This window comes from Podarcis filfolensis, assembly GCF_964270895.1.
Source record: "Podarcis filfolensis genome assembly, chromosome: 11".
NCBI classification, from domain to species: Eukaryota; Metazoa; Chordata; class Lepidosauria; order Squamata; family Lacertidae; genus Podarcis; species Podarcis filfolensis.
This window is the reverse complement of record NC_139613.1, coordinates 31,447,512-31,468,221: the sequence shown is the minus strand read 5'-3', so window position 1 is coordinate 31,468,221 and position 20,710 is coordinate 31,447,512. Positions and strand designations below refer to the sequence as shown.

The following is a 20,710-nucleotide window of genomic DNA, read 5'->3' as shown; positions in this document are numbered from 1 at the left end:
AGTGCCTCCTTTAATGATTTAATTACAAATACAAATTAAAAAAATCCTATGTCTTCAAATTTATCTGTCTACCACTATTCGTAATGCTTCCTGTCATGGTTGACAATGGGAGATCTCCACTAATGTCAAGGACTCATCCTTACATTTTAAAAACAAAACAACCACAAACTTTAAAAAGAACTTGAGACCAATAGCGTAATTTATCACAGCCATACCAAAAGTGCCACCAAGAGTACTAGGAAATCATCCATCTGTCATGTTCCCTCAACAGTGGGAGCTTATCACATGTAAAGCAGTTGTTCCAAATGCAGAAACCCACACCAACAGCAAATCCTATACATGCCTATTCAGAAGTCTCATTGGGCGGGGCTTATGCCGCTGTAAGTGGGTATAGGATTTCAGCCTGAATCCCACCATACCCCATGTACAAAAGAGTAAAACAAGAGAACTGATGCAGATTCAATGGGGCAGGGAGATAATTGCTATCCACCTCTTTAGTAGGGTGTGATTTTCTTTCATTCCAGGATTGGGATACAATTGTGAATCCAGTCAAAATTACTATTAGTAAGACTCATTATGTAGCCCCCTTTTGCACATAGGTATATCTGGCTGAAGACAAATATATCTGCATTATTATGACATATCAAAGTCTAATAACCTTAGAATATCTGTTAACATAAAAAGACTTGTTATTCTGTAAATATTCCAAAATTATTACCCCATGTAACCCAAAGTTTCATGGCTCTCTCACACAATATGTCTTTTCTTCATGCAATCACCCTTCACTGTTGCTGGACAATGAATGGGCACATGTTGCATGTGAATCTGCCAAGCCTAGATACAGCCAAAAGTAATTGATGAGGGAAAGGCACTTCTGCCAGCCATACCCACAAAAGATCCAATTCGCCTATTACATTTGTAAATGTGTCTGTGTGCTCAAAAAAAGTTGAGATTGCAAAGACTGATGAAAAATGTATTGTGAGACCTAACAGTAGTATCTTCAGAGTTTACTATATTGTATCATCAGGCCAATATTTTCATGTGAGTGAAGAACATTTCAGTAGTGGAAAATTTAACTCTTACCTGGTATCTGAACTGCTGTGCCTTCGACTGAACCCCCACCTGTGCCAATCAGGAAATCTGATCCATTAGTTACATCCAGAAGCAAAAGTGGTGGTGTTACAAGTTCAATGCTGTTTATTCCCCCTGTGGTTCTTGCCTGCTTAATATATTCGGGAGTGTTTTCAGAGCCTGGGTTTTTTGTTGCAGCATTAGAGGAAACAGTTGTTGGCTTCTTCTGCCCATCCAATGCAGTCTGGGTTTCCACAGTTGTGTCTACTGATGGAGGGGATGAAATTGGCCAAACATCGGCTTCACCATCAGTCCCAAATACTCCACCTGTTTTACTTTCATGTGGAATGGGAGATGGTGTGGTGCGAATCCATGGTAAGTCTCCATCAGCACTATTTTCATCTAACTGATTTAGCTCCTTCTCATGAGAAGTTTCTTCTTCTGAACTAGATTCTAAAATGTCAGTTCCTGGAACTATAAATGTTGGCTTAGCTTCTTTTGAAAGAGACTCTCCAGGAGCAATGGTTCCTTCGACAATAATCACTTCTGTTGAACTTCCTGGCTTTTCCTTCATTTCTGTTACAGAACTAGGCACAGATTCAGTGGTCTTGCTTTCTGATACCAGTTTGGGAGAAGATGCTAATGGGAACTCGGTGCTTCCTGAAGACTCTTTCAGGGCAGGTTTGTAAGTTGCTGTGATGTCAGCACTAGCTTCTCTAAAGGTTTGTACTGGTGACAAATCATGCTTGTCATTGTCAACTGATGATGAAGTACTTGGCATTATGTCTTCAGGATACTCAGAAGCTCCATTGAGTAAATAGACAGTCACGGGCAACTTTGGAGTTTGAGTTGCAGAATGTATTTTTTCTGGATCTGTTTCTATGGATTCTGTGGCTTCCGTTTCCTTCATTCCTTTGTAGACCTCCTGGGTTGTTTCTTCAGACTTCGTTACACTTTGGGAAGCAAGTTGTACAGTAACTGTGCTTTCTTCAGATTTGTGTGTTGTCAAAGATTTCCATGGCTCAATGGGTAGGTATGGCGGCGTAGGAGCCACGAGTTTCTTTTCATCCATATCTACTTCTCCTTTTCCTGAAGAGTCTGCGGTAGAAGCAATTTCACTTTCATCAGCTATTGCTTGGTTGTCTGACAATGTTTGTAATTCAGAGTTGTCTTCTATTGTATTTTTGGAATCTGTATGTTTAGTTTCCAGCTCTAATTCTTTGTCCTTTTCATCAGTTTTGGAGCTGGTTGGCGATGACGTGGTAGATCTAACAAGAAGTGGCATAGTTGGAAGCAATGCAGCTATTTTGGGCAGCTCTTGAGTAACACCAGTTTCTGTTGTGAAAGGTGTGGCATCTCCTGAGCCCACATCATTTGATGTTGGTGTCAGATCAGATATCATGGGCTTGCTGAATATGAACTTACTGGTTACAGAACTCCCTTGACCATCTCCAAAGCCATCTGATTTATCAACAGCTAAAGTAATTGTAGGTGTGGCAGTCTGAATTTCTGTTACAGAAGTATAAATGCTGTACATCGAGGGTCTCTCAGAGCCCACAGTTCTTTGTCCACCTATGTCTTCAATATTTGATTTCAAGTTATCAGCATCTATAATTGTTGTTTCATCAGATATTATTCCATGGCCTACATCAATGAAGCTGGAAATACCCCCCGAATAATTCCTTTTGTCACCAGGCAGTGGGATAAGTTCCTCAAAGTCTTTTATGCTGTTTGTGGAACTTTCATCTGCAAATGTCTCTGAAAAGTCACTATCCGAGGTTGGTAGCATTTGTTTTTCTTCTCCGTGGGTGGGTGATGATACTAATTCTATTTCAGATCCATTCACTGCTTCAGCAAGGTCCACAACCTTTGAATTATTTTTGCCAGGTGTATGAGATGAGGGTATTACTCTTTTTGGCAACTGGGTAGGTGATTCAGGATATTTTTCCATGGTGTCCCGCCAACCAGAACCTTCTCCAGATCCTTCGTGAATTGCTATTCTCATCATTTCAGGTTCTGAGGTGGGTTTAGTTTCTTTAGCAATTCCAAGAGTAGGCCTTCCAGGAACAGATTCAGGAACAGGAGTTGTATCTTCATACATCACCACGTGAGAAGCTTCCTCCGAAATTCCATCAGTAGCTACCAATGTTGATAATGTTGTATTTTCCTTCTCCTGGTAGCTATTTTCTAGGTTTTGAGAATTTTCAAGAATGAGTTGCTTTATAGTAGGTACTTCTGTGCCAATGACCCGGGTATCTAAGGTAGATGCACTAGGGGCTATTTTGTCTCTTCCTGCAAGCAACTCTACTGCTATAGTGTATGGATATTTATTAACACTGCTGAAATCCTCATATGTTTCAGTGGGATATGTATCAGATTTTTTTATTTTTTCCTCTGAAGTACTTGCTTCTGAACTTCTAGGATGAAGAATGTCAAGACTTAATGTGCTTGCATTGACATTTAATATAGCAGAACTTATAGGCACAGTGGTAGATGGAACAGTAAAGATTGCATCTCCTGAACCTTGTTCCGAAAAAAATGGAGCATTACTGGTTGCCTTTTTTACTGGCTTGTACCCTGTAGACATGGAGGAAGGCTTGTGGCTGTCCTCAGTTGGGTGAGCATTTTGTGCCAACTGTTCTTTATCTTCAGCTGCTGGTGAAGGGCTTACAGGTTCATCTGGAAATGTTTCAGACTCAATCGTGAGGATCTTATCATGTGAAGAGAGATTCTTTTGCACAAATTCAGTTCCAGGTGTGACATTAATTTTTATTTCTTCTATGTATGGGATAAATGTAGAAACAGTTGAAATTCCTGTTTGTCCAGTTAAAGGTTCTTTACTTTTAATGAAAGATTCTTGTGTTACCACTCCAAAGGTCTGTACCATTTCATCTGATGTTTCAGCAGCATGTTCTTCATCAGAATTCATTTCATCTTCTAAAGGAGGGATTGTAGTAAAAGCTATTGTTTCCGATTCAGCTGGTGTTTCTCCTTCAGTGTTTGTAATTCCTGCATTCACTGAAGTGAACCTGGTGGTGTGATGACTATGTGTGTCTAACTTTGCAGGTGCATCAGTAAACAGCATATATCTAGATGTCACGCTGCTACCTTTGTTTTCATATGTTGTTTTTATAGGAGGTTCTGTAAAAGAATCTATGTCTCCAGAACCTTGTTCAATCAATGGAAATTTAGTATTTATTATTCTTTCTGTAGGACCATGAGTCACAAGTACTACACTACTTCTGTTATCTCCTGATTCCTCTCCAGAGCCCACATCCACCAGGTCAATTATCTCAGCAGAAATGGTTGGAGAAAAGTGTCCAGTGCTTTCTGGTTTGGCAGATTCCATTGTTTCGTTTATTAAAAACTCAGAACCTCTTTCTTGCAGAATAATGTTATCTTTCAATGGTGTAGGAGTGCTGACAGAAAGGATTGTAGTGCTTCCACTTCCAGTTGACTCTACAGATGATGCCACACCAGATGTCTCAAACAAGTCAATTTTCTTTTCAATCGCTGTAGAAGATGTTATCATCTCTTCATTTGATTCCAGAATAGACTTTTCACTAAATGGCAGTTGCGTGACTGCATCCAATTCATGTTTTACTGGTCCTTGGTTATCAGTTATATCCTTTGATACTTGCACTTCAGTTTTAGTTTCCATGGCCTTTCTGTCTGATTCAGTACTTAACACTTGCATTGTGGGATCAATAATAATTGCATATTCCAAAGGTGATGAATCTGTGTTAAGAGTATCTAGCTCCTTCACTTGTGTGTCTGTGCTTCCAGGTTGAGATCTCAATAGTAATGAACTCAATGTAGTAGCTATAGTGATAACATCTATTTTTTCAGTACCTGGGTCAATAAATGGGGAGTCAGTACTTACCACTTTGCTGGTGGGACCCCCCAAAAGAATGTCCATGCCAGGTTTCCTCCAAACATCTGTGGATCCATCCCCAGATTCTTCATCTACAGGAATTATCTTCTCTGTGGCCTCTTTAGTTTTGAGAGGTGAGGCATCTGTCACTGATACTGATTTAGTGAGAGCTATGGATTCTTGGCTTACAGATCTGACGCTATCGTTACTGAACAGCAACTTTTCTGCTTTAACAGTAGTTGAATACTCCTTGGATGAGGAAATGGTGCTCTTAATCTCGTCCTTATCATCCCTCACTTCTTCGGCATTTTTGGTAGAGTTCAAAATTAATTTAGGAATAGTTTGGGTAGTAAGAGCTTCTACAGAACTCTGTTCAAGTGTAGAATTCATGTCTTTATACAAAGATGCAAGAGGCTGTGATACAGGAGGGCTGCTTTTTGTAGGGCTGTGTCTGCCAAGATCTGAGGAAATATCCTGAACAGGATTTTCTTCTGTTCCTGTCATTTTTATTACCGCGGTCGTAGGTTTAGCATTCTCTTGTTGAACATCTCCAGAGCCTTCTGGTATATTCAACAAACTAGGACTTCTGGTTGTTTCTATTGAACTTTCAGCAGTAAGAAGTGCATCTGGTCTAACTGTTGATTTATATTCATCTTGTAGAACATTTTCAAGTGCTGTGCTGTCTTCTATGATTATGGAAGCAAACGTTGGAGCAAACGTTGTAGTAGAAAACCTTTCAGAAGCTTCTTTTGGAGGTGTTCTTACTGAGTGTGAAAAGCTGTAACTGTTTGACTCAGGCATGGTAGTAGAAGCTCCTGAATATTTTGTATTAATTACAGAGAAAATGCCAGGATGTTTGCTTAAGATTTGATGAAAATCTGTTCCAGGCTGTGTTAATTTCTCTGTAGTGTCTGATAATGGCTGGCCATGTAGAGATGTTATTTCAAGGATTTTATCTGTAGTAGAAACTTCAGAATCGCCACTAAAGGCCAGTTCCGTCATGATAGATTCTGCTGTTAGCTTCTGCGTAGTGGCTTCTCCTATAATTTCAGCAGATTCATTTGGCTGCACTGTGGCAGAGATCTCATTTTCAGAAACTATGTTAGTATCACTGATGTGTGAAAAGGTTACATTTTTGGAATGTGGTAAACTTTCAATCTGGTCACTCCTTGCTTCTTCCGCATTTCTATCTTTAGGTGCTGTAGTCACCTGTTGCTTTCCATTGATAAACTGCAAAGCCGGTGGAGTTGTGACATCAGTAGTATTCTCGCAGTCTTCTTCGTCATCATCTTCTCCAAGATTGTATATTTCTGGGTAGAATAAAGGGTCCAAAATTAAAAGTTCTGCAGATTCCTCATCCGGCGTTGCTGTGCAGGGTTCATCTTGTGTTGAATCAGTATCTGTAGGGGGCTCATCTATTTCATGATAACCAAATAAATCCCAAACTTCATGCACTGGATCTGCAAAGAAAGAGAGCTTTTAATAATATTTTTAGCAACTGGCTTGACATGGGCATCAACTGTCACAGTAAAACCAAATGCACTGAAAGGAAAAATAGATCGAATGCTCCCATGTGCTTCCATTAGTATCCAGCTATTTAAACACTTCTAATATTTCACTACGATGTTGTTGTTTTTGTTGTACTGAGTCATCCCTCCCCAAGTTTTGTGATACCATGAAATGAAACGAAATAAATATTTCAAAGTGCTTATTTAAACAGAGATACTATAGTCTACGAAGAAAGAGGAAATTGTCAACCATTAGGTGAATAAAGTATCGATGATATCACACACATAACTACATGCCACTGCAGTATGTTCTATCATAAACTAATCTTCCTTAGAAAGTTAGAAAAGAAAATTTAGAGTTTAAATATAGACAGCTTAGTAAAAATTAACAAATCAAGTAGGTCTTCAAATAGTTCAGCAGCAGTGTTTGAAGGGCATGGCCTTCTAGTGGCAGTACAGCATTCACTGGAAGAAGGATATAGCAAGGTGATAGAAAGATTTGAAACGCTCTATCAGAAGCTATGGAGGGAAAGGAGATTGACAGTATCTGGGACATCTTGGAGACTATGCAGAGGTCTAGGGTGACTCTGTGAGTGATGATAGCATCTAGATATGTTTGGTCAGGATATGAAGCCAGTGGGTAGGTATGACTGCATTGAGAGCAAGATGGATGCGGGAAAAAGGACTTGATATCTGGAGGTTCCTTTAATGAACTCACCAAGGTCACGGCTAACTGCCCTTGCTTTGCACACAACCTGCTTTATGGGCTAATGAAACTGAAGTAAAAGTATTACAAGCTATTTTAACATCAGGATTATTTTAGGGCACACCATTTTTTAATTACCGAGATGAAAGATAGAGACCTTTTCTCTAGTTTTGTCTCTCCAGCATTTTTTAATAAAATGAAAGTCTGGAGAGCTTTTATTGTAACTGAGAGGCCTGTAATACAAGGGAAGAAGCCCAAACCCTTCATACTGACTATAATTTTCACTCTGCCCTGAGATCTATTCAGGCATATCCAAATACAGCTAAAGTTCCCAGAACTGCTTTACCCCATGATAGTAGTTTCTTGGAAAAGTAGAAGACTGTGGAGTTGTCTTCATATACTGCAGTAAACCAATCAACCCCCCGAGGCTATTGAAAGCAATGGCAGCAAAACAAACTACCATGATGAGAAAAACTCAGGAATAATTTTTTCCCCTTACCTAAACAATACCATCTTCAGTAATTCTGAAACTTTTTGTTTGTTTGTTAAACTCTCTGCTGCTGTAGTTCAAAACATTTAACCAATCAATTCAAAGTTATAAACTGAAAAACTGGCCCCTCTACTGTGGGGCAGTAATGAGACTAAAAAATTCCTGGCCATTGGCTTACTTTTCTCACCTGGGAGACACATAGATTACTGGTTTAGTATAATTCATTTATAGTAGGTAATAACCCTGATGAAAAGCATCTGTTTTAGGCACACAGAGAAGACATAAACATATATACATATGTAGCCAACAACAGTCTACATCAAGTCTGCATTGATCTCCTTAAGCTTTAAAACATATAATACACACAAAAGAAGCAATTTATAGAGATGCAATGCTCCAACATGATTCTGCTACAGATTTAGCATATTTAGATAATTTTAAAACCAGGTTCTCTTCTAAAACATTGAACAGTTGTTCACAACCTAACAGTTCCCCTGGGTGGGTGGAATGGTATTGTATAGCATGGAGTTCTATAATATTACATTAAATACCTTCTTCATGCTACAGTTTTTGTAATTTGGCTGTGATCATCAGCTTTTCAGTCCTCATAGGTATTTGCCTTATGAACAGAGCTTGAATCTGTACCTTTTCTTTTACGTTTTTTCATTTTCTTTTGCTCCTGTCAGAGCACACATTGCATCACCTAGGGTCCAGATTCACTGCAATTCTCTCCATTTGGACTCTCACTGCTTTGATCAACCTCTCCCCCTATAAAATGTATGACCACTGGAAATCTAGCAATCTGATAGAGGGTTGGAGGACACCATCTATCCCCACACACACCCCTCTCTCCCTCTCCCTCACCTGGCTTGAGAGGGGCGGTTGTCAATAATTTTCAGTAGTCTCAGTTCTTCCCCAGATGAAGAGATCAGAAATGCATGCAAGCCATCTAAAGGGTGTATATCCATTCAGCTCTCATTTAGGGGATACGGAAGACTAAATTATGCTTCAGGATAATCCTGTCCTCCTAAGCTGGGCAACAACGTTGATAAGGAATGGTCAGCAATCGCGGAACGATCAAGGTTTAGATTATATATGGGTAGCATCAGAGGGAAGCGGGTGGTGCTCTGGGTTACACCACAGAGCCTAGGACTTGCTGATCAGAAGGTCGGCGGTTCGAATCCCCACAATGGGGTGAGCTCCCATTGCTCGGTCCCAGCTCCTGCCAACCTAGCAGTTCGAAAACACCTCAAAGTGCAAGTAGATAATAGGTACCACTCCGGTGGGAAGGTAAACGCCGTTTCCGTGCACTGCTCTGGTTCACCAGAAAGCGGCTTAGTCATGTTGGCCACATGACCCGGAAGCTGTACGCTGACTTCCTCGGCCAGTAAAGCAAGATGAGCACCACAACGCCAAAGTCATCTGCAACTGGACCTAACGGTCAGGGTTCCCTTTACCTTTACCTTTATGGGTAGCATCAGCTTCAACTGGATGAAGATCTTTTGAGAACTGTTGGTTCTCAACTGTGCCAATTTTGGTCCCTGGCTTTAGCTTTCTATTGACTACACTATTTTCTTGACCTGCCATAGCTCTCTATAACCTTCCAGCTTTTACCTAGTAGAACTCAGGGTATTGCACATGATAAGAAGCTATATCACTAGACTATAGACCTTGCTGACCCTGCCACTGCTGACTTGTCAGTCATATTGTCAACTTGCCAGGAGGGGCATGATTATGCCAAAGCATCGTTTAGTCTTCCAAATTTAATGAATAATTGCTGTATGAATGCAGCCTTCAAATATCAATGATGAATCTCTGATCCCTCCATCTGGGGAAGAACTGAAACCCCTGAAAGTTGCTAACAGTTTTACTCCCTCTGGCAAGATGGAATTTGGAATTTGCCCAATGTCAGCAAGTTAGTTGTGGGGGGAAAACATAGCTACCACTACATACACTTAAGTTAAACAAACCAAGCTATGCAAAAATTATTAACTTTTTTATTCTATTCTCCCCTCTCAGACTTATTTGTAAGTAGGCTGGCCAAAGTCAGAGTGAAAGTCAGTGTTTTTTGAAGTCCTGTTCACAATGTTTCCTAGCTGATGTATCCTTGTCAAAGCACTGTTATCTTTGGCTGTGATTTAAAGGTTTAAGGAATATATTGCTGAACATTTTTCTGTTGGTTCAGTCTTTCACACAAACACACTTAATCAAAGTACACTTTTTGTCCTCTCTTCAACAATTAAAAGAGAGATTTGGGGAAAATGTACACACCCTGTAGCAGTAAGCCCTTCTTCTTTTTAAGGACACATGAAACTCGTATAAAGCTATAAATTATTAGTCAACTCAGTTTCTTGAAGGCAGTGCTAAAGAAGAACTTATTTATTGTACAATTGGCCTGAAAGGAGTTGAAAATCAAGCAAGTTGGGTGGTCAGTCTTGGTATTGGAGTTTTTAGATTCAGTTACAGAACTTGGTTTACAGGATTGCCTGTATTCCAGTAGAAGAGCATGGAAAAGCAGATGAATGTTTTAATTAGCAGAATCTTCTCAAGTTCCAATTCTTGTCTGAAGGGCCCCATTTCAGACTGTCAGAATTGTTGGCTGAGACCAGAAACATCTGTGCAGAGTGGATGTTGCCAGAGGGAGCACCCTCACATTCTCCACTTTGGCTTCATCACAGCTTTGCAAATGCTTCTTCCAAGCTCAGAAAAGTCATTCATTCATTTCAGTTTAATGCATCTTCTGGCTCAGTGGTACACTGGCTCTTTAATCATATTTTGTTGACCTCCAATGTTTTAAATTAGCACCTCAGTAATATCCTCACTTCTGTCTAAATTATAATCTTATGCCATGTCAGCACTCTCAATTTTATTTTTCCAAAACAAGAAATGCAAAGCTTTTCACACCTGTCCTCCTTATACTGACAAATCTGGGTAGTTCTATTTGCACATGTGCAGTTCACACTTATCCAGGCCACTTACACACAAGTAGAAGTGAACGAGCCACCATTTATACTGCATATCGCCAGAATTTGTGCGGAAATGAAACAGCTGGAAACAACTGGAAAAATGCACAGTACAAGAGATGCAAGATGAACATAGACCCATTAATAGAATTGCTTCTTTTCTACCTTACGCATGTCAAGCTTCTTCTTAGAAATTCAAATATGATGGACATTGAGTGCACAGATGAACATGGGACAGGTTACTTTGGTCTGGGGTTATTTATACCACCAGAGGTTAAGAATAATCTCTTCCTTATTTACTAAAGAGATCATTTATGGTAAAGAAATTATGTATACTATTGATAAGCTGCTTTCAGATAACATTACTGGTAGAACATTCAAAGAAGTAACCCTAGATCTCAAGGGAAATGGGGGGGGGTGTTTTACTGTCACTTTCAGAGGGGTGGTGGTGGTTCTTGTTATAGAATTTAGCATTTCTTCCGCTTTTCTTATGTCTTCCATTTCTCTTTGTAATTCATTATAGCCTTGTTTTTTATTATTCACTCATCTGTTGGCTGTAGATTTTCATTATGACTGTTAATATGGTTTTGGATTGTGTAGAATGGTTGCAATAGACTTAATATATATTTTAGTGCAGTTCTAAGAAAGTTTAAATTACTGTCACATGACCTAAATGTTGACAATGGCAGTGCTATTTCTTTCTACAGCTTTAGTTAATATTCAGCTGTCCAAGACTTTTATTTTTAGACTATAGTTGAAATCCTCAAACCGATTACTCTGAATTAAGTCCCACTGCAGTCAGTATAACTGCACTGGAGAAAGTGGCCTGAAGTGGCAGCTCATTGTGATTAAGTGAGAGATGTGTCATAGGATAAAAGAAAGCTATAAAACTATAAAGGCAGCATTTATTTTTTTTAGATTGTTCTGTCTCTGAATCTGCATGCATGCATACTGTGCAATTATTAGCACATGTGGTACAATTTTCAAAGACAAAAATAGCATTTCCATTGAAAATCACCAAGAGAGATTGATTTGCCATGCACTCGTCAGGTACTACAAAACTTCAGTTCTGAGAGTGGAAGAACCTTACAAGTTCCTATTCAATATTAGTTACAGGTAGGTAGCCGTGTTGGTCTGCTGTACTTGAAACAAAATAAAAAAATTCCTTCCAGTAGCACCTTAGAGACCAACTAAGTTTGTTATTGGTGTGAGCTTTCGTGTGCTACTGGAAGGAATTTTTTTATTTTGTTTTTATTCAATATTAGTTTGGAATAGCTGTATTTTCCCCCTGGCTATGTGAGCATATTCCAAAGGGGCATCAAGTAAGGCCCAATTTCAATATTGACTATCCGAGCCTGCCACAGTCTGCACAAAATAAACTGAACCTTATGCAGAATAACTTGAGTCAAAGTGGAAGAGGCCCAATCCAAGCTGAGAAGACTATGGGAAAGCGTAACAAAGCTTGATCCAACTTGCCGTCTAGCTGGGTCCAAAGAGGAAACAATAACTGCACAATTAGGTATGTCCCTCCTTGAATTCTATAGCAAGTTCTGCCTGACCAGACTCTGAAAACCACCATCAAAACCCATTAAGGGGGGGGAAGGCTATTCACATAAATGTTACTAATATAAGAGAGGACCTTTTCATACGTATGGGCACAAAGTAACTGACGGTTTGTTTGTTCTTAACTGCACTGTGCTCAACCAAGCATTGACAATGATCAAGCATGACACTATTACTTTATTTTAGCCAGTGCCTAATTCTTTAACCACCTAGGCAGTTAATGAATGTGTCTTTAATCAGGGGTATACTGATTTGCCAAAAGAAAGACCTTGTTTCTAGCATGCTCTCCTTAACTTAACCTGGTATTTTAAACAATCATTAAGTTACAGGATAAACCAAGGAATTTGTTAATGTTTATTCTCCCTTACTAAATGAATACTTCCACCTTGCCTTTTTTAGTCATGGGAATGATCCCATAACTTAATCCCATGTCTAAAAATGTAACCTTGGAAGAGTTTGCCCAAAAACTATATAGGTTTGCTGTGTGTCAGGCTTGGCAATAGCAGTGTCTTTCTTGGATGTCCCCTCTTCTATAAACTGTTCCTAGCTTATGGTTTTAAGATCTGGCTTAACGAAGAAATCTCATAGTATTTCTTAGCATTAAATACACAATCCTATTCAGAATCATTATTTATTCACTAATATCAATATGCCAAAACATGTTTTCTTCTGCTGCCTTCAATCAAGGAATTTTGCCCTTTTTGGCAAGAGAACTGTGAACACGGATGCACACCCACTCTCTCACACATTCTATGTGGGTATTATACCAAAACTATCTTTCCACTCTGGCAGCCTGCACACACCACTAAAAAATGAGGAAATTGAGGTTCTTGTGAGCTCAGCATCTTTTATATGGCATTAAATCTTGCCCTAAAAAATCCTTTAAGACTCTTTACAGTTCAGCATTGCATACAGGACTGGTAAGGTGAGATAAATACAAAAATGCATCCTTCAGTGAGGTGGTAGGATTACTGGGATAATGAAGCTTTAAGGATAAGTGAACTCAATAGCAGGTCTCAAACCTTTACTCGGGTTTATCACTCCAGCCCATGGATTCCTCCCTTTGCTTGAACAAATTGGTTAGTGAAAACTCCTACATCATTTCTCCCAAATGGTTAATCATCTCCCAAGCAGGATTCAACATTTTCTGACCACCAGCACAAGGGTGAGAATAATGCTCGAAGAAAATGAAAACCCATGCAACAATTGCACTAGCAGAAGCTTGTTGTGCGACCAGTTGTGCAAATTATTGTCACTGTCCATTTTCCAGGAAGAAGGTCACAGAAAAACCAAAGTCTAAATACCATAGTTCTTGTGGCTGGTTGCGCAACTATCCACAAATATCCTGGCTTCCTGCACTTTCTCTTACGCAAGCCATTCTGCTAGTGCCGCTAAGGGACTTTAACTTGGTGCTACAATGAACTCCTCCCTAAATGCTTACATGGCAGGAGTCAAAATGGCATTCAGGAGCATCAGCATCCTGATACTTAGGAATGCCCAAGTGAGCACAATCAGTTACTTATATATTTGCTGAAGACTGAAGTAGAAAGGTCAAGTAAGCCTTCTCAAAGCTAAAACATGTTGCGCTTTACTGGCAACGTTAATGGAGAATCCTGTACAGCTGGCTATGTGCTGAACTCAGGGGAAGGAAGTAGTCAGAAATGTATCCTTTCTTCAACGAATACCTGTTGTTAATATCTCACTGGAGTCAAGGATATGGTAAATGTTAACATAACTTTAAAAATGTATTCATCATGTGTTGTTCAGGAAAATACTGCTGTCAACTTTACTGTGTGAGATTTATGCAGAATAAGACTATTCTATGTACCCTTGCTTAGGAGTAATTCTCCCAAGAGAACTTGCATCTGACAAATATTGTATAGGACTGGGCTTGAAATCAGCTCATTTCCTGATTAATCTGTCAAGCTAAAAAATTGCATGGTGGAAAAATTATATTTATTTCATTCTACCACCATTTTAACTTGAAATGAAGGGGGGGGACCAAGTTAAAATTGAGAGTAATGAAACCATTCTTTCTCACTCTGGACTGTTTGCATGTGGCTTTCCATGTGAAACTGAGGTAATGAAATTATCCACAAGCACTTTACTACCTTCAATATGCATGCATAAATTGGGCCTGACTTTTTAAAAAGCATTTATCAAAAGAACATGGTATCTCATCTAACATAGGTACTGAAAAAATGTCTGTGCTGGTAGTTCTCTAACAGTTATTCTCATATTTTCCCCAAAACAACTGGTGCCTAAAAATAGCATAATGTGACTAAGGATAACATTCTTGCAGGATTAACACTGGTATATAACCTAGCAAACGCCATGAAAAGAACAAGGAATCTGCTGAGAACAGTTTATCTGATTAACTGTGATTCTGACTGCTGGCTGTGTATCCAATGGCCTTGTAAAGGTAACATTTGAATTTGGCTTTAAACGACTAAGAAGATACTTGGAACACTCAATGCTAAAAAAGTCATAATGTAACTGTGATTCCCCACTGTATTCACATATATGGGATGTAGCTCTGAATTCCTATATTGTCCGATGCCCAGAAGCAATATTAGGAGAATGATTTTTATTGTCTAAATTATGCCAGTAAAGCTGAATGAATGAGTAAACCAACATTTGGTTCCACAGCAGATAATAATCATGGACCTCACTAAATATTCAGTTGTAACTGCTTATGTCACAGTAATACACATTTATTCTAGATCTGTGACTCCATATGACCCATTCCCCCCTACCTAACCCCATCCCATTAATCACTGGTCATAGAGTACATTTTTTCATTTAGTAGGAGAGAGATAATGACCCACCAGCTTAGTTCCTAATATTTACTTCTCTAAATACAGGTCCTGTAAAAGTGGGTCACTGTCTAGAACAGAACAGTCTTACTTCTCTTATTTCAAAAACGTTCCTGTAAAATATTTATTAGCCACATAAAGCAGTAATTTGTTTCCAGAAACTTGAACCCAAAATAAGTGATGTTACCTTTGCTTTGTAACTTTATTATGATGTTCTGCTGATTTTCCAAAAAGGGCAAGGCTAGATTAGAAAAAGGAGATGATGTTCCCACATTCACTCAGCCACTTCCCAATGAAACAACATAATAAAGTTACAATGACAAATTAAGTGGTGACAACCCATTTCACCAAGGATCTCTTCATATGCCACCCCGTGGTTTCTTCCTGCAATGCTTAGCCAATGTCAGAAGCCTTACGCCACATAAGAAAAACAAATGCTGTAGCTCAGCATCACCCCCTCCAGAAACTGGAAAGGAGTGCAGTGTGGTGCAGCTTCTCTGCAAGAATATAATGGGGGGCTTTGACAAAATCCTTACTGAAATCAAGATACACTCCGTCCACAGCATTCCCCTGATCCACCAAGCTTGTAACTCTATCAAAAAAAGAAATGAAATTCATCCAGCATTACTTGTTTTTGAGAAACCCATGCTGGGTCTTAGTAATCACAGCATCCTTTTCTAAGTGCTCAATGACTGACTGTTTATCCTTTCTGTCAACCTGATGGTGATTTCAGGAGTGACAGACCTCGCAAAAGGGGAAGAGATTAAAATATGTGTGTATAGGAGATCCTATAAAGCTATGGTTTTCCCACTAGTGATGTATGGAAGTGAGAGCTGGACCATAAAGAAGGCTGATCGCTGAAGAATTGATGCTTTTGAATTATGGTGCTGGAGGAGACTCTTGAGAGTCCCATGGGCTGCAAGAAGATCAAACCAATCCATTCTTAAGGAAATCAGCCCTGAGTGCTCACTGGAAGGACAGATCGTGAAGCTGAGGCTCCAATACTTTGGCCACTTCATGAGAAGAGAAGACTCCCTGGAAAAGACCCTGATGTTGGGAAAGATTGAGGGCACAAGGAGAAGGGGATGACAGAGGACGAGATGGTTGGACAGTGTTCTCAAAGCTACCAGCATGAGTTTGACCAAACTGCGGGAGGCAGTGGAAGACAGGAGTGCCTGGTGTGCTCTGGTCCATGGGGTCACGAAGAGTCGGACACGACTAAACAGCAAATTCAGCTTAACTTGGTGGGGTTATTCATAGATGATGGATCTGTCTCTTTGAGAGGAGTGCTTTCATTTTACTATTTCTACTGCAGTGTTAATGTGCCAAAAATGGCTCTTACACTAATCACACCTGACAAAGTACTGGACATTCCCTGCAATTTTAGTGCTTTCATGAGACTGGATGTGTTGAAATAAGTCAGAAAGCGCTCAAAGTAGTATGCTATTAATATAATAAATTAGTGCTGGCAGTGATGGCCATAGTACCTCAATCTTTAAAAAGCACCATTTTGAAATTTCTATGCCACTGTGAAATTTGTTTGAAAAGCAACATATACAAAAAGAGAGAAAAAATGAGAAGCATCAAAAGCTTCTGCCCATACAAGGCTATTTGCATTAATGGTGCCAAATGCCACATTTGTTCTGAATTTGGTTTTATGAGTGTTGGCCCATTTGTTTTGGAACTAAAGTTCTCACTATGTCCAGCTATTTCCCCAGAGGTGACAATTAGCTAACATTTGCAGCAAGAATGGCAGGACATTCACATTTCAATAGTGCCTAAAGGAACAGATGACAAACTTTCCACATGTTCAAGAAGTGAAACATATTCCTCAATAGAAAACACATGTTAAGAGTTGCATCTATGTAAAATGCGGAATAGGTCCTTCTCTATATGTACTTTGCAAAGGTTTTTTTTTCTATTTCCCTATGAGAATAATGAAAATGGCATGGTACCCATGAATAAAGTGACCATTCATTTGTTTCATAAATGCACAAAAAGCCATTAGGAAGCCTCAAGTATTGTTTATAGGGTGATGAAGTTTCCTTGGCAACAATGCAAAAAACAGCAGAGACAATGTGTATATGATTTTGTTTCCGGGTGTCTACGAAGGAATCTGAGGAAAGATAATCATTCTTTAACAAGCTTCACAGAAACATCTTACAATGGACGGCAATGGACTATTGAGTCAATTGTTTAAGATTTTTTCAAATCTACCATTTAGGCTGGCAATTAACATTAAGGAGTTTTCAAGCCTACAATTCACATTTTGTACAAAGTGCAGGAATAATCCTTTTTTCTCTTTCAAACACGTACAATCGTTTCTCAAATAAAAAATGAGCTTATACTATCCCTGTGTTCACTTTGTTTAGAAAGGCGTCCATAATGCTTGTAGAGCAAGTATAACAAACAACAGGTCTTCCAGTTAGGCAGATTTAACACAAAGTGGTTTCACATGTACCAGTGAAAATTTAAGTGAAACAAATAATACTTAGGAATGTGAGAGAGCCAAGTACTAATGTCCACTTCAGAACAAACTTATGTTCTCACTCACTCCACTTTACTTCGATTCTGATTCTTATCTGCTTTTTAAAATAGCAGTGGCCTATTGCCATATTCACCTCGGTAGTTAACGCCTTTTTTCAGATATCGCAGCTATGGTGAGTGAAAGCTAGTGGAGGAGCAAGATCTCAGCAGCAGACCCCCATCTCAATCATTTGTATGATTCAAAACAACGGGAACTATATGTTCATAGAGGTCCATCCACTGGGAAGCCTTGAAAAGCAGGGTAGCCAATAGTGTGTGGATAGAGATCTAAACGAACACAGCTGTCCATTCATAAGTGCCATGCAGACATTCAACTGCATTCAGACAGATCCCTCTACAATATGTGAACTCATGCACCAAGAAGATCACCAGTAGGGGCACTCGACCTTTTAATTTAATTTAACAAAGAAAGCCGTTCAGACAATGTATAAGTCATGACATAGCATTGTTTGCATTGGTCCACTCTGTTACTAATTTGGAATGCCACTGGGCTGGTTATTAAAGCAACAAAGTGGCAGCAAATGTTGTCTCTCCCACCCCCAGTAAAAGGCCGAATTCAAGTCCTCTGCTAGCTTACCCATACAGTGGTACCTTGGGTTACATACGCTTCAGGTTACATACGCTTCAGGTTACAGACTCTGCTAACCCAGAAATAGTACCTCAGGTTAAGAACTTTGCTTCAGGATGAGAACAGAAATCGTGCTCCGGCGGCATGGCAGCAGCCGGAGACCCCATTAGCTAAAGTGGTGCTTCAGGTTAAGAACAGTTTCAGGTTAAGAACGGACCTCCAGAACAAATTAAGTACTTAACCCGAGGTACCACTGTAATGGTACGCCCTCTGCCCTCTCAAGAACTGTAGAATTTCAAGCAATCCCCACCCCAGACTTCTCCAAAAGGTCTCCCAAAAGGCCACACACATGCACACACACACATGCACACACACACATGCACACACACACACACACTTTTGTAGGAGACAAGTGGCACCATGAATTGGGGGCGATATTCAACTCAAGCTTAGGTGAAATCCAAGTCTGACAATGGTAAAGAACTCCCAGGAGTCATTTCCAGTGGTAAAGCAGCAGTCAGTCACTGCACTGTGAGATAATAATGCAATTCTCCTCGTTAAAGAGAGAGAGAAAAGAACTTGATCATTCAGAATATGAGAATTACTACAGCTGTCTTGGTGATTAACTAAGAAATTAACACTCACTGACAAGATGACAGCCTAATTACACTGTGAGAAATACAGCTTTTAGACACAGAAAAGCTTGCACATTTAAAGGGAAAGCAGGCAGACAAAATCAAGTGTGTGTGTTGTCCCTGCAAAGCTAATACACTTGGAGCAAGGATTAAATCCCAACCGCTTCTCTGTTAGGCTAGTTTTGCTTAGGCAGAGAAATTTCAAACAATCCTCCATGTGCCTTCTGACTCAAGGCAGGATTTTATTCTGTGCAGGGGATTTCTGAAGCAGGCAGTCTACTTCTCCATTCCTGTGCTAAAGTTTCAGACACTGAAAAGAGGTTCCATCTCTTTCCACATTCCCACACAAGCATTTTTTTAACTTTTCAAAATAAAACATCTATAAGCCTTTTCACAGTGCAAATATCAGCAATAAACAACAGCATCGTTCAAGTCCATATGCACCAAACTAGCACTCACTGTTCCAAATGCTCCACATTTGATGCCCCAAATCTTGCTATATTGTGGAAATGAGGTCTCTTCCTGTATTCATCTTGTTCTGAAAGCCTCTCTCAGAAGCAATATCTAGTCTACTGCCAAACATACAATTTTATGTCCACCAGTGATTTTTATTTTTCTTGTAAGTAGCTTCTCATACATCTGGTGCCACTGAAATCTGAGACATTTTTCATATAACTCTTAGGTTCTCACCATGTGACCTTTGATGTTAAGGTTTTTTAAAAAATAAATAAAATAAAAGTAAATACAATGTCCAATCTCAAAAAACAGTATTAGCCCTAACAAGGACACTTGTTTATTCCAAAGCTTAAGGTTATGTTTTAATCTGTGCATTCTGTGAAAGACTCTTACTTTCATTGAAGTTTTATACACTTATTACATCTTGGACGCAGAAAATAAGCGAAGTAAAAAATAAATGGCATGCTAAATGGCATTAAAAAGGCTGCAGTCCCTTTTCATAAAATGTTGCGTTCAAAAAGTGATGGCTCCCTCTCAGCTTCAGACTGTTCGAAAGCAGAAGGGGTCAAAAAACCAGACATAGCTGGTGTGAAACCTGGGCTCCCAGCAAGCCTTTCCAAGCATGCTAAGTAAACACTTTCCAATGCCTCCACAAGACGCAGGTGCGCAAATTATTCTCGACACAGACAGAAGTCATGTTTTCAGTATCCCCTCGGCTGCTGTTAAACAACAGCCTCACCTCAATCCCCCAGTATTTGTCAGCTCATAAAAAGTTTTATATGCTCAAGAAAAGTTCCTTTTTTCTTCTGCTAGTTCATTCGCTCCTTGCTCTTGAATCATAACTCTCCATTACTGCTCCTTTTAAGCTGCACAGAAATGACGCGTATCTCCCCGCACCCCCAAGTATTGACGTAAGACGGATTCCACTTGCACAATACGAAAAGACTGTAGCATCAAACTGTTGGAGACTATTCCGTCCACCCTGTTGTATCATCATGTATTCAACAACAGTATGAAAGTTAAGTTATGGGATCCTGTTGAAAGAAATAACAGCCCCTGAGAAAACATAGCAGCATGCATAGCCATGGTTCCCTTTTTAAGAAAGTAAATTCCCAAAGGGTTGTCTCCCCATACACACATATTTTTGCTCATTAATTTGCACACCTGCCCTAGAACTCCTCATGACCCACACTAATGGTGTGCTTTATATATTCCTCATTAACTTGTACACCTGTCTCAAATTGCGTCAGTGCATGGTTTGCTTGTGCAATACATTTTCTCAGGAAAACCACCATATTCTAACACATATGAGGGGGGAAAGAACCATTTTAATCCCTTCAGCAATATTATCAGCATATCCCTTATCAACATTTTTGTGAAGCTGCCAAAACAAAAAACGATTTTGGTTTTCAGCCAGATCTCAGTCAGCCCCTTCGCCCCACAAGTGGAATTCTGTAACTACAACAGATATTTTCTACCAAACAATAATTGATATGGTGTAAGGAAAGAATAA

At 39.5% G+C, this 20,710-nt stretch overlaps 1 protein-coding gene across 5 annotated transcripts in view; it reads right to left on the bottom strand.

The window, feature by feature from the left end:
• VCAN (versican) overlaps positions 1-20,710 on the bottom strand; it is a 126,438-nt gene that overhangs the window by 41,448 nt on the left and 64,280 nt on the right. For 3 of the 5 annotated variants that reach the window (XM_083576423.1, XM_083576425.1, XM_083576424.1), the window contains exon 8: positions 1,084-6,405. The exons of the other annotated variants lie outside the window; for them this stretch is intronic. In XM_083576423.1, the coding sequence (XP_083432549.1) occupies positions 1,084-6,405 (5,322 nt within the window). The remainder of the gene's footprint in view (positions 1-1,083; positions 6,406-20,710) is intronic. 5 annotated transcript variants of the gene reach the window in all.